General features: G+C 31.9%; 1 protein-coding gene across 1 annotated transcript in view; it reads left to right on the forward strand.

Annotated features, from left to right (window-relative positions):
* The window catches only part of LOC148308594 (transient receptor potential cation channel trpm-like), a 255,119-nt gene that overhangs the window by 146,182 nt on the left and 92,610 nt on the right, over nt 1-16,327 (forward strand). Inside the window, exon 4 of the mRNA XM_088261536.1 lies at nt 95-272. Within this exon, the coding sequence (XP_088117662.1) occupies nt 95-272 (178 nt within the window). The remainder of the gene's footprint in view (nt 1-94; nt 273-16,327) is intronic.

Consider the following 16,327-nt stretch of genomic DNA (forward strand, 5'->3'; position numbering starts at 1 on the left):
AAACACATGTGTTTTTGTTTTATTTTGGATATATTACCCAACAATCCACCTTATATCATTGGATTTCTTTTGAAATGCGTTGCTTTTATTGCAGATGTTGGTGCGGGCTGTCGTACGCGCAGCACTGCGCAATCAGCGGCGGCGGGCCGGGGGCCCTCGGCGCCCCGCCGCCCACGGAGCCCTGGCAGGCCGCCCGACACACCAAGGCGGCGCCCACGGACGCCTATGGCACCATCGAGTTCCAGGGCGGACCGCATCCCACCAAGGCCCAGGTAGGATAACACCATTATTATTATTATTATTTTTTTTTTTTATTTAATATATTAACATTTTTATTTATAACATAATACATTTGAAACATTTAAACATATGGAAAACTTTTATATTTCGATTCGCTGTGCCTCTCCAAAACAGAGACTGAGCTGTTGTGCTTGGAGAGGGACTTAAACTTGTGGTTTGATGTTATATAATAAAATATATAATAGTCTCTTTTTTTGTATATTTTTTCAAGATTTAAATGTAATGAGCTTTAATTATTTTCTTAAGTATTTTTATATCATCTATTATTTTATTCCTTTAGGGAGTTTATTAATATGTTTGATCGCCAAATATTTGAAGTTTTGCTGAAATTGCTTAGTGTTGCATTATTATAGATGTAGGGCATTTGTCTGTCTTTGCACTGTTCCGTGTCTGTCTGCTGTGCTGGTCGGGGTTGTGGGCGTCTGCGTACCAGCCAACGTCGAGTCGGAATCGGATCTAGCTGACCAATTGAACTAAATACTTATCCCTTTCACTGCCTACACCGGGGTACTTCTAGAAAATTTGGTGATGGACTTACAATCTCGTATTTAATTAGATTGGCAGTGACAGGTATATTGAAAGCTTTTAACGTAAATTCACAGTAAAATCGGGATACAATTTTATATTGTTTCACATTTTCAATAAATCTCACCACACCTTTCTTATTTTTTTCGATAGTTATTTTCTCAGCCTTGACTTATAATATACCTTAAAGTAATTTTTTCGATAAATAACTACTTATTCTGTTGTTATCATATATTTGTTTGATAATAATTTGTAGTAGGAAAACGTATTTATTTCAAATCAAAATTTTGACTCATATGTAACAAAGAAATACGTAACTCATTGTTCCTGAAATTACGACTTTTATTTTCAGTAGCTTTCAGTGTTGAATATAGGCTTCATATGTCAGTCTCTAATTCCACTCGTCCTTGGCGGTACTCTGAAGTTTGGACAGACGTGTTTCCGGGTGTCACCAAAACAGCGAATTTCAAATCGGATTGTGTTATGTGTTTTCAGTCTTACTGGGATCATTCTGTCATGCTTCGGGCGTTAGTTTGGAAGAGAAGACGAATGGCCGAGAGAAATTAGTGATTGTTGGAGATGTAGCGTGGACGAATGAGAAGATAATGAGATCATATAAGATGGATAGGCTAAGACCAAAACTTGACAGGAGTTGTATTGCGATAAATATGAAAAAAGAAGAAGTGGATTTCGATGACAACATTTGTAAAAAAGGATAGTTTTTATTATTTTTTGACATGTCATCAAAGATGAAGAAGAATATGGAAGTCTGGGCATTTACGGGGCTGACGACCGTCAAGGGCTATCTAATAATAATTATTTGAAAATGACTCCCGTAATTGGAGATAATCCAGATTTTGTGAACAAGTATTTGGACACACTCAAAATGTTATAGGATAGTTTACTTTGAAAACTGTGATAAGTAAGTAATGTCGACAGTATAGTAGATTCCCGAAAAGTAGGCGCTCGATAATCCGGCAGTTCAGATAACTCGGTTAGTCCGGATAACTTAAATTTAATAGATAAAGCGAATTCAGTTGGAAATAGGAGCAGAGGTAGACAGAGAATACTTCGGCATGATCAAGTATTTCAAATACTTGGAAGCGTTTAGGTCAGGAGTCGGAATAATCGGCGGGTATGCATGAATTTATAAGAGGCGAAGAATGTTTGCAAAGGCAAACTGATGTGGGGTTCCTTAAACTCTGCCTACTCCTGCGCGGAAGCGGCGTTATGGTTAGTTAAAAAAAAACTAAAACAATTATTATAATTTTGTGTAATTTGGTAAAATACTATAATTTATAGTTTCGACTTAAAGAAATTTGTCTCTCAAAAGAATCACTTACAAAAGTTGTACTGTGGATATTTATCTCAGTTAACTAATGAGTGCCCGCTACTGATCTAGCTAAGTAATTCGTCTTTTCTTCCTTAAATTTCATCATTCAATAATACACAAAGGTTTTTTTCAGTTTCAGCTAGTTGATGCCGTATTTTAACGGTTGAATTCATTTACAACATTTTGAGTGTGTCCAAATACTTATTCACAAAATCTGGATTATCCAATTATTACAGGAGTTATTTTCATATTATTTTTTGACATCTCATCAAAGATGAAGAATAATTCTTCTTCATCTTTGATCTTCTTCTTCTTCTTCATCTTTGATCAGAGATCAGATCAGATATCTTTGATCCTCATCTTTGATCAGATCAGAGATCAGAACGCTTCTTTTCATCTCACCAATAGATGTCTCTAGTGAAGTTCTAGTGATTCAAACTACTTCTTAGTTTAAAATCACTTTAGGATATTTTCAGGGCAACATTAAGCTAGTAAGATATCAAATAGTTAATAATCACGTTTTTGTAAAAAAAAAATGCTCTTGGTCACTTTCTCCTGTATGACTACGATATGTATAGTTTCTTTCATTTTAAAGAAAATAAAAATATGGAGTAAAGGCAAAATAAATGATAAGGAAACTAATAACTTAGTATATGAACCAATTTTGAAACATTATTTGAACTTCATTCAGCCTATGACGGTCATCAGCCCCGTTAATTCCCAGACTTCCATATTCTTCTTCATCTTTGATGAGATGTCAAAAAATAGGTTGAAATCATTATTTAACATTGAAAAATCTGAAGATACGCCAATTAATACTGAACGACGTTGGTGGGACAATTTATTCTAAGGACCACTCAGGTAAATTAGAGGGCAGAAAGCCGATAAAAGGAAAAAATGTACTTATGTTCCCCTTACTAAGAGTCCTTTGATAGCGTTATTGGTTTCTGAAATGGTTTCCAGAAAATAAAAAAGGCACCTTTTACGTTAATTTAAGCTTTGCTTTTGAAATATTTCACGAAAATGCCTGCGAAGTTGTTTACTTTACATATGTACTTCAGAAAACCGTACATCTCGTCGAATGTTTGAAAAAAATCAAGGAAAGAATTTCAAAAATCAAAATCAATGTTTGAATTTGATTTTTGAAAATTAAATTAAAGATAGAGTTTGCCATTCATGTATTTTTCACATTTACCTTCCCTATCCTTACTTTCCTACCTGCAGACAAGCGTCTTAAATAGACGCTTTGCGGGTTATTCCTGTAATTAAAAAAAAATCCTCGCTCATTCGTTTGAAATGTCGAAAACCATCTCAACACACCTTTTCTCATTCTTTCATTCCTTAATTCACCATTCAAACATAAAGGTTTTGTTGCACAACGTCTGAGTGATCGCATTTTGAATGCATTTGGTATAATTTTAACCTTCTTTTGCTAACTATATGCTTCACTCTTAAACATTAGGGTTGGTACCAGAACTCCATTGAGGATTGCAGTTTACATACTACTTACTCTGTCCTCAAAAATATTCCTAATTTCAAAATTACCAAAACTTTTAATAGAAATATAAGATCATAACGAAAATAATGTTCTTATTCAACAAATACGCTAAAATTCTATAAACTAGGCTTATCCATAAAATCTGTACTGTTTATATTTTGTTCCCCTCCGTAGTGTAATGGTCAGCACGCTCGGCTACCGTTCTGGAGGTCCCAGGTTCGATTCCCAGGGGGGGTAAAATAAATAGAAGTGACTTTTTTCACTGTACTATTTATTCGATATTACCCTGGACTGGTACCTGAAGCGGAGGGCTGATCACCTTTCCTTCATGTGTAAACTATCAAGATAACACTGCGTTTGTATTACGCAGTGCCCAATGCACCATTGGGGTGCGGATAAGGATTTTTACTATCTATCTTTACATGTCAAAAAAAGTTTGAACGCTTTAAACTTAAATTATGTTTTTTAGTATATTTTTACGATTATTTTGTTTGTAAAAAAAAATATGACCCGACACAGGCAGGAGTCATTCTTTCACTGGGTAACTGCCAAATATTATTATTAAAAAAAAAACTTCTGAGCCCTTTGGAATCCTTCTTAAATGTTCTCAGATATTCTTTTCATCAGGGTTTAAAAAAATATATATATATAATAAATGAATTAACCAGCCAATGACAGATCGCAAGCCCTGTAAATACCAAGATTTCCATATTCCCATGTTAACTTCTCCTTGTTTGTTGGGATATTAATAAAAATATTTCTTCAATAATGGTTAAAACGAAAACACTTGCTATTTTTTCAATCACAATATAAAACATGTTTATCTCCTACTTACCACCTTTTCATTTATGACCCTAAACATTATTTTAATACCCCTTACTAACTGTCATAAATCGACGTTTTACGTCACAAAAAACCTTAAAAATTGTATTGCATAGCAAACATAATTTAAATGTATAAAAAGTACACTGGTGGCTTCCTTTATTCAGAAAATGTTTGAATTTTCAGTAATTATTATATAAATATTTTATGTTTGATTTTACACTTCCATTATAAAAATCCTTCGACTGACCTGAAATTTTATCCTCGTATATTATTTTTTGATGTCTTCAAATAGATGAAGAAGAAAATAAAAGTCTGGGCATTTACGTGGCTTACAGAAAATCATATTTTGAATAATTACTATAATTGGAGATAATAGATTTGTGAACAAGTATTTGGACACACTCAAAGTGTTGTATATACTAGTATATTATTTTCGATGAATATTTTGTAAGTATTGTTGTAAAATTAAGAACATCCACCAATAGATGTCTCTAGTGAAGTTCTAGTGATTCAAGAACAAAGTTTCGAAATTGGTTCATATATATAGAACTTCCAAGAATTTGCGTAGTGTGGTTCTCAATAATGGGTAGAATTGGTGAATGTTACAGCCTATGACGGTCGTCAGCCCCGTTAATTCCCAGACTTCCATATTCTTCTTCATCTTTGATGAGATGTCAAAAAATAATTTGAAAAATCACTCATATGATTGGAGATAATCCAAATTTCTGAATAAGTATCTGGACACACTCGAAATGTTCGAATTTTCGGGAAAAAAACGTGTTTTCAAATGTCATATTTTTAAAAAATCACACCGCAGGCATAGGCTTCCAAATGTCTATTTAAAATATGTTTCTATATATGTAGATAAATTATTTTTACAGGTGTTTTCATATTTACCCAATTCGCAAAATATTTTGAAGTATTATTTTTTTATCATTAGTGTGTTACATAGACCTTGAATTGTCAGCGTAAAATTTTTCATCAGCGAACCGTTATCCGTTAAACATATTTTCAGGTGAAATATAAATTTTATGGCCCATAAACCCTGGGAGCTTGCAGCGGGAGAGAAATATAAAAGTTTCAGCCCTAATTCGAGCCCCTTCCAACCCCCCACATACAACTCTAACTACCCTTAACTGCGAGCCTAACTAACTTAGGGCTTTACGATTAATTTCTTATTACATTCATAAAGCAGCGCGCTTAGCAATAACCATGCAGTTAATTTATAAATTTTCATAAAGTATTAGTCGTTCATCAGGACTATTTTTTTTAAAGCTGAACTCGCATCTACATCTATAGATTTTCACTCCAAATTGGATATTTTACAAAAGAATTTAGCTGTTGCATTATATTGAATTTTTTCAAATAAATTCTATTCAATCTCATGATTCAGAGTATTGAAAATCTTGTATGAAAACTTGAGTACACATCGCGCGCACAGACGATGACATCGCGCCGCGCAGACTTGTCAACTTGACCACTAACGCAAGCGCGTTAAATTTTTAAACTGGTTTTTTTTATATAAAATACGTTTACAACCTCCAATTTGTTTTGTTTAACGTCTAATTTTATTTGTAAGGCGTCAAATTTGTTTGAACGTCTAATTTAAACTTAAAAACCTGTATCTTTTAAGTCGAGTAGTAAGCTTTCGGTAAGGTATGCGTAAGGTCCCGGGTTTTTTTTAACTTAAAGCGAGCATTGCAACGTACTATTCTTATACAGATTTATTAACCATGAATTTGCATCAATATTTTTATTGATTACTCAACATAGATGAAGAAGTCTATTGGGATGGGAATATTGAAGTCTGGTCACTTACAGGGCTTACGAACTATCATTGGCTGGTTTAAATGACGGGCACTGTTCAACATATGAAGCTCTCCAAACTAGTCGTGTCAACATAGATTAATATTATATTGAAAAATTGGTTCAATTTTTTACTTTTATATATAAAAAAAAGTATCTCATGATTTTGCTATATCATAGTTAACTTGCTTCAAATATCTATAAAGTCATTAAAATACAAACAAATTTTGAAAGAGCTTTTCTTAAATGGATAATGGAAGTAGGTCGATCGGAAATAGATCGCATCATTCGGCTTAATCGTATTTGATTGCATGTCATATAGTTTTCTTTCTTTTATTTTTTTAAATAAATATGTTAAATTTCAAATAAAACACTTGTTTTTTACCACTTGAGTATTATGTTTTGTTACGACTTGTTTTGGAAGCTACAGATGCTTCCATCTACAGGTATAAATGTATATGTCTACTCAAGTGGTGGTTTTATTTGTAATTTAATCCTGTCATAACCTAAAGTGAATGCTGAACCAATAAATATCGTAAAATTTGCTCTCGACACTGGAAAACTCAATGAGGGCACATTATTGTAATTTATTATCAGGTATATGGTATAAGGGAGTATTAGATTACAATTCATATATCTCATCCCTAAGTCTCAAACCTCCCCAAGGGATTCCCAAAGCTCTCCTAAATCTGAACTTTTCGACTACCAGTAGAGTACTATACCAAATAGTTTAACAACATTTTGAGTGTGTCCAAATAACTGCTCACAAATCTGGATTATCTCCAATTATAGGAGTTATTTTCCGTATTATTTTTTGACATCTCAACATAGATGAAGAAGACTATGGAATTCTGGGTATTAATGGGGCTTACGACTGTCATAGGCTCGTTTAAGTAATCACTTTACACACGTGTAACATTCGCCAATTCTACCCATGATTGACAAACACACTACTCGAATTCTCGGAAGTTTGTGAGATGAAAGAAATCTTCCTTAAGAAGTACCCCGTAAGTAAGTTAGTTCTTTATATATGATCCAATTTCGAAACATTGTACAAGAAACACTAAAATTTTCACGAGATTCTATTGGTGAGATAAAAAGCTTTTTTATTGAGTAGAAACTCTTATATTTGTATGTGAGGTCCGAATCCTGGATTATAATCACATACATGAGAAACGCCAGAAAATATCCTTTTTATTTTATTATTCCAGGATTCTGATTGTATATTGTTACATCGTGTATGGTATGATGAAATAAAAATAAAAAGGTTGTATTAGATTACAATTCAAATATCTCATCCCCCAAATCTCAAACCTCCCCAAGGGATTCCCAAAGCTCTCCTTAATCTGAACCTATCGAGAACCATAACAAATAGTTTAGCTAAGGGTGATTTCGTCATTAGGCCCTCCTCACACGGCGGCCATCACACCCCGGTCAGACTGAGGGTAAATAGAATTATTAAGCCGGCCGCTAAGTGCTACTTACCCCAGGCCGTGTGAAGGTAAGGCCGGCCTAATGTGGGGACTTCTCATTGCTTAAGTGCTTACTTAAACACGTGTGAGGGAGACTCTGGGCAAAGCTGTAGCGGTGCAGATTATTGGCACGTTGACTTGTTTAAGTTCGGTCTTTACAGGCTGGGTAATTGTACTAGCTCCTAGAAGTAAATCCAAATATCGCTCATTCCTTTCAAGAACGTCATAAATAAACAATCGTCAATTTTTAGTTGTGCATGTTTTCGGAATGCCCAGAAAATTTATTATATCCCAGCAAAAGAGGCATTTTTTTAACTTAATATTTACCTGCTACAGGGCAGAAAGTGTTGTTTTTGCATTTTGAAGAAATGGCATTGTTTAATTATTATTTTTTTAAATATACTTAATATTTTTCAAATGGAGAAAAAATCTTCAGGTTTTACCTTAAAAGATCTGTTGCATAGTAAAAAGTTCAATAAGTGGCTAGTTATTTATTTTTAAAACATTGTAATATATTTTTAACTTTAAAATCGTTTTCCTGAGAAATCAAGCTTTTTTTATTTATTACGTTCTTGAAAGGAGTGAGTGATATAATTTCTAGAAATATGTAGATAACTCAAGAATATAACAGTTATTTCATGTTAGTTAAATATATATATATATATATATATATATATATATATATATATATATATATATATATATATATATATATATATATATATATATATATATATATATATATATATATATATATATATATATATATATATATATATATATATATATATATATATATATATATATATATATATATATATATATATATATATATATATATATATATATATATATATATATATATATATATATATATATATATATATATATATATATATATTTAAATATATTTATAAATATATATATATATATATATATATATATATATATATATATATATATATATATATATATATATATATATATATATATATATATATATATAAATATATATATATATATATATATATATATATATAAATATATATATATATATATATATATATATATATATATATATATATATATATATATATATATATATATATATATATATATATATATTTAAATATATTTATAAATATATATATATATATATATATATATATATATATATATATATATATATATATATATATATAAAACTTGCAACTCGCTGGTGTCCAGAGCGTGTTGTAATGTGTTCAAGGAAAGTAATTTCCTGATGAATGTTGACAAAACCAATGTCATGGTTTTTGAAAGAGATTAGTGTACATATCGGTAAAAAATATATAAAAATAATAAAGGAACTCGATTTAAGCTTACATTGGTATCAATAATCTTAATATAAAGAAATATTAAAAACCAGAAATAAAAAACAGTCCGGCATAGTTTAGTGGTTCCCTCCCAGCAATGATCAAATGCTGAGAAGATTCTGATTGACTCACACCAGATTATCCCTCCTGTTCCCAACACATATTAAAATAAAACATGTTTATAGCTTTAAGAAAAAAATCCAGCAATTGATATATTAACCTTGTCCATAATAAGCAAGGTAAATAATATTATAAATACAATTCCATCTAAAAAAGAATAATTCATTATTTATAACTATAAGGGACGTGGTTATGTTGGTGAAACATTTGTGACAAATAATATCGTCGCAATTGTGTGCATAGTCGCATAGTCCTTCCTGTTCCCTACACAGATTAAATTTAAACATTTTTTTTAGCTGGAAGAAACAAATATCCACTAATTGAAATATAAACCTTGTACATAAAAATAATAATAAAACCCTTATCCGCACCCCAATGGTGCATAGGGCACTGCGTCATATAAACGCAGTGTTATCTCGATCGTTTACACATGACGGAAAGGTGATCAGCCCTCCGCTTCAGGTACCAGTCCAGGGTAATATTAAATTAATATGACAGTGAAAAAATCACTTATATTTATTTTACCCCCCTTGGGAATCGAACCCGGGACCTCCAGAACGGTAACCGAGCGTGCTGACCGTTACACTGCGGAGGCGGACAAAAATAAGCAAGGTAAATAATAAATGCAATGAAGAAATGCAAAAAAATGTATGAATATAGATGAAGCTAGGGTATTTCAAAACAAACGACTGTGGTATTATAGCTAGAAGGTATTATATAGAAATGAATTTCATCCGATAAATATCTCTCGCAGCTTCTCGGACCACGTAGATCCGGCTGTACCTGACCACCAACGTATATCGCTCACTCCTTTCAAGAACGTCATCAATCAAAAATCGTCAATTTTCAGTTTAGCATGTTTTCGGAATGCCCAGAAAATGTACTATATCCTAGTAAAAGAGGCATATTTTTAACTTAATATTTACCCGCTGCAGGGCAGAAAGTGATGTTTTTGCATTTTGAAGAAAAGGTATTGTTTAATTTTTTTTTTAAATATACTAAATATTTTTCAGATGAAGAAAACGCCTTCAGGTTTTCATAAAAAGATCTGTTGCACAGTAGAAAGTTCAGTAAGTGGCTTGATATTTAATTTTAATACATTGTATTTTATTTTTAAACTTTAAAAACATTCTCCTGAAAATCAAGTTTTTTGATTTATGACGTTCTTGAAAGAAGTGAGCGATATGTGACACGTGTACCCGCTTCCATTCCTTGCTGTCGACCAAAAGGATAATATGAAGACTTATCTATTAAATTCCCAAGCGGAGCGAACAGAAAAATCCAATTAATCTGACGTAAGCCCTTGTGGCATAGGCTTTACGTACCTAACCTTTGACCTCCGTCACTGCTTAAACCGGTTTTCATATTTTTTCAACCTTCTCCGACATTAAGCCCTAATATGAGGTCTAATAATTGAAAGTGTCGCCAAATTGTTAAAAAGATCACAACAAGTGTGTTCAGACACTTGTTTATAAATCCGGGTTTTCTCCATTTAAGAGTTTTTTTTATTTTTAGCATATCTACATAAATGACGAAGAATACGGAAGTCTTAGTATTTACAGGGCTTACGTCCAGTCATTGGTTGGTTAAGTGATCACCTTTCACACGTACAACATTCGCCATTCTTTCATCAATTGATTTGGCAGTCACTTTGAGGTAATATCTATCCGTTTTTAATTTAAATTTTACTTGGTAAGTACCACTATTTATTTCTTTTTTCCCTTCTTCTTTTTGTAGATCATAAGGATCTGTTTGTGCCTCGACCTGTCGCTCTTAGGATGTTGACTCTCTGCTATCTTTTCACCTAGAGGACTGTTTTATTTAAAATATATTAAAATAATTATTTAAAATATATCGTGACACGTGTTTCGTTGCATTCCGCATCATTTTCAACCACGGTGTTTGAAAATGAGACGGAATGCATTGAATAGATTTTAAAATGAAGTGGTATTTTTCGAGTAAAACTTAAATTAAAAATGTTCCTTTGTACCTATGATAGACAAATTTTTATATTTTTGGAAATCTTACACATATCGTTCACACCTTTCAAGTAAATAAATAAAAAGAACTTGATTTTTCAGGAGAACGTTTTTAAAGTTTAATTATATAATACAATGTATTAAAAATAAATATCAAGCCACTTATTGAACTTTTAACTATGCAACAGATCTTTTTAAGTAAAACCTGAAGGTTTTTTCTCCATTTGAAAAATATTTAGTATATTTAAAAAAATAATCAAACAATACATTTTTATCAAAATGCAAAAACAACACTTTCTGCCCTGTAGCGGGTAAATATTAAGTTAAAAATATGCCTCTTTTGCTGGGATATAGTACATTTTCTGGGCATTCCGAAAACATGCACAACTAAAAATTTACGATTTTCGATTTATGACGTTCTTGAAAGGAGTGAGCGATATCATTAATCTCATGACACTGTATATGTGAATTTATAGGAGCTATCTATGGTGTATTGGGAAAGCTTTCATAAAGCATAAACCTTTTATTTCACTGCATGCTAAATCCCAACCGGATTCAATTTCTATTATCTAATTGATAATACAATTTGATGTGTGATTATAATACACAATAAAATAATGTAAAGGGTGCTTTGATTTCGTTTAACATGTATAAAGTTATGAAATATTACTTATATTTTACCCTGTTGTTATACAAGTATCTACGTTATGTAATTATGTAGTTTGAAATTTGTTTTACCTTTGAATAATGTACCGGGAAACACTTCAACGTTATTGTTGTTCTATTACATTCATTATTTAATGATTTTAATGAACTATTCTAGATGTTTCTACAAGTTTGCTTACCACATAGTGTAGACTGTGTTCCCTTACCTGAATGGAGCTTGAATTTGTATGAATCTCTGTACAGTCTGTTCATTTCGCGGTCTACTTGGAACGGTTATACAAAGCCGAGCCGGAACGTACTTTATTATTTCCTAACGAATATTACACAAACATAGAAATGATACACACGTACATATGTACATATGTACATACATATAAAAACATCATTAAGATGTTAGGTGTCGTGAAACTGCAAGGTACTCGTAAAAAACTAGAAACGTGTTTTTTCCACACCGCGTCTTTCGATAAACTTCTTAGCTGGAATTATGGATCGTATCGATATCGATAAGTACCATATCGATAAGTGTACGATGTTATTTCTGTTTCTAACTGTTGTGCGTAGGCTTTTCAAAACCCCCCTTGTCACGTATTATGCCGATAAAAAATAATGATTTTAATAAATGAAACTTTTAAAAGTTTATTCAACCTATATATCAATATTATTTCTGATTTCATGTAGTCATACATGTCCTCCGATGACGTAGACTTTTGACACCATCCAAGTATTTTTTGGCCGTCCTCGTTCTGTTCTCTCATTCACATTTACCAATTAAACTTTCTTAGTCATTTTCTCGTTATCCATTCGCTCCGCATGTTCATACCACATCAAAGTAATTTTCTTAATATTTTTAACTATTCCTTCTTTAGCCTTACATTCCTTTCTATAATCTTCGTTTTTAATTCTGTCATACGATGACCTTGCACACATTGGTCTGAGGAAAAACGGTATTATGGGAGAAAAAAATATCAAGGCAGGTATTTAAAGGATTGAGTAGTTTGTGTTGTAGTTTTTAGTTTTTATTGCGGAAACTATGTATTTTTTAAAAAGCATTTAGCATCTTATAGCAGTATTTTCTAAATCGTCGTATAAATGAAGGAAAAGTGATCAACCAACAAAATATAAAATGAATTTTACAAGAAAAATAAATCGCATTAATATTAACTCCTCTGGAAATCAAACCCGGGACCTCCATCATGGTAGCCAAACGCTCTAACCAGAACACTCTATAGGTAGACGAACGTGTATAATGAGATTCACATTTTTATTTGGTCTAATGAAATAAACCGGTTCCAGACATTTTTGACAATTTTATCATAGTTTTAGAAAACTCTCTCGATCTTAAATTTCAAACTACTGACTGTATTGTGCCACCTCCGTAGTGTAATGGTCAGTACGCTCGGCTACCGTACTGGAGTTCCCAGGTTCGATTTCCAGGGGGGGTCAGTTGTCCATCTCCGTAGTGTAATGGTCAGCCCGCTCGGCTACCGTTCTGGAGGTCCCGGGTTCGATTCCCAGGTGGGTCAAATAAATATAAGTGATTTTTTCACTGTAATATTTATTCAATATTACCCTGGACTGGTGCCTGAAGCGGAGGGCTGATCACCTTTCCTTCATGTGTAAACGATGAAGATAACACTGCATTTGTATTACGCAGTGCCCTATGCACCATTGGGGTGCGGATAAGGGTTTTATTTTAATATTATTATTAATTTTTATACTCTATTATTTATTCAATATTACCCTTCACTGATACATGAAATGGAGGTCTGATCACCTTTCCTTCATGTGTTTACGATCAAGATAACACTGTGTTTATATGATGCAGTGCCCTATGCACCATTGGGGTGCGGATGTGTGTGTGAAGTGTTTGAAGCAGACTGTATAGTGACTACTACTGAAGTTTTTTTTAGTTAACTCCCTGATGTTTTGAGTTTTGAAACACCCTGTCCGCTTTCAGCGCCAGAACTACTCCACCAACCAAACATTCGGTCGGAGCCAAACATCGAAATCCGTCCGCCAAATAAACATTAAGATTTTCATCCAATCTTTTTTAAGTGCTGGGTATTTTTCAAAGCTTTTTCCAATGCAGAGTGCAGTCGGTTCGTTCGATTCGCGTGTCTATTATTGTGCACATACTTTGACTAACTCATTCAAGCCTTAAAATTTCCGTTTGGATTTAATGCAATTATGTTATTTTCTTGGCAAAGCGCTCAACGCGCGAGGTCAGCTTAAAAAAAACCTTCACATTTCAACATAGATGAAGAAATTTATTAATCGATGTTGCGTTTAATTATTTTCCAGAAAATAAATATAAGGGTACGTACCTACATCCCCCATTAGCTACTGTTGTCTCCCATAAATTATTGCTGCATATGTTAAAACTGTCACTTGGAATTGTATAGCTACATAAGGACCGTCACTCCATTTGATCTTCACATTCATTTGAAAATGCCATTACTAGGCGAAACAATTACTAGGTCACAATATTAATTTTTTATGTGTTTTTGTTATTAAAATACAACCTAGTTGACTCAAAAAATCTTTGTTTGATTAAAAAATTAATACATAAAATAGATGAAGAAGATCATGGAAGTCTCAGTGTTCACAGGGCTTATAACCTGAAATATGATCACTTTATACATTTTATTAATATATTAATATTTCATTTAATTTTATTTAGGAATTATAAGGGAGATCAAACTTAGAGATCTACATATCGCTCACTCCTTTCAACAACGTCATGTATCAAAAAACTTGATTTTTCAGGATATCGTTTATAATGTTTAAGAGTAAAATAAAATGTATTAAAAATAAATATCAGGCCACTCATCGAACTTTTTACTGTGCAACAGATCTTTTTAGGTAAAACTTGAATATTTTTTCTCCATTTGAAAAATATTTACGATATTTAAAAACATAATTAAACAATACCTTTTCTTCAAAATGCAAAAACAACACTTTCTGTCCTGTAGCGGGTAAATATTAGGTTAAAAATATGCCGTTTTCGCTGGGATAGAGTTAATTTTCTGGGTATTCCGAAAACATGCACCACTGAAAATTTATGATTTTTGATATATGATGTTGTTGAAAGGAGTGAGCAATATGTTAAGATGTCATAAATGTAAAAAAATACCTTATTAGTGGAAATAATCCAGATTTGTGAACAAGTATTTGAACATACTCAGAATACCATATTGTAACTTTGAGTGTGACAATTTGAAATAATGGTATGTTCTAGCGAGTTACCGATCCCCACACCACACAAGTGGTCCTCCAAGAGTATTGGGTTCCACAGCATGTATGGCCTTTGTCCTAGTTCCACTATGTGTAATAAGATTCCATTAGGAACCTCCACAACGTATGCGGAGAGCGCAAAACCATAATTCCACGCGGTTGATGGAACGTGGAACGTTGTTGAAATGTATTATTGATGAATTGTACCCCATGCTTATACCACACAATATATATATATATATATATATATATATATATATATATATATATATATATATATATATATATATATATATATATATATATATATATATATATATATATATATATATATATATATATATATATATATATATATATATATATATATATATATATATATATATATATATATATATATATATATATATATATATATATATATATATATATATATATATATATATATATATATATATATATATTATAACGGGTTATAAATCTTGTTTCCCAGTACGTTAATATAATCCGGGGCTCGGATCATGCATACACCCAAATAAAAGGGTCTCTGTTTACTAAAAATATTAGTCAATCTAACATAGATGGCTGTTGTGAACTCATACTTGACTGATCAAAAAATTGATTAGTGTGATTGTCAATCATGGGAAAAATGGTGAATGCTACACGTATATAAAGTGATCACTTATAAATAAACCATTGAAATACCATACTCTTCTTCATCGTCATTCATTAAATCTCGAAAATTTTCCGTTAAAAGCACATTAAAGCTTCGTGGAGGTTTTATATCTTTCTGGTTGAGTTACGTACGTACGATTTGGCTGTTCATTTCTTTATTTCCAATACAATTTCCCGTGCAATCTCACTCCAATCATACCCAATTCCATCTAGTTCCTCCACGTCTCCGGTATTCTGCCAATATGTACCCGAAGAGCCCTCCTCGCTTTCCGCCACATATCGCTCACTCCTTTCAAGAACGTTTTTCAAAAAACAAATAAAAAAAACAGATTTTTCAGGAGAACGTTTTTTATGTTTGAAAATATAACACAATGTTTTAAAAATAAATATCAAGCCACTTTTTGAACTTTTTACTGTGCAACAGATCTTTTTAGGTAAAACCTGAAGGTTTTTTCTCCATTTGAAAAATATTTTATACATTAAAAAAAATAATTAAATTAAATTATTAAATAATCAATTAAAGAATACCTTTTCATTAA

The sequence above is a fragment of the Brachycentrus maculatus genome, unplaced genomic scaffold (assembly GCF_059751285.1).
Source record: "Brachycentrus maculatus isolate JH-2025_06_01 unplaced genomic scaffold, ASM5975128v1 h1tg000157l, whole genome shotgun sequence".
Classification (NCBI taxonomy): Eukaryota; Metazoa; Arthropoda; class Insecta; order Trichoptera; family Brachycentridae; genus Brachycentrus; species Brachycentrus maculatus.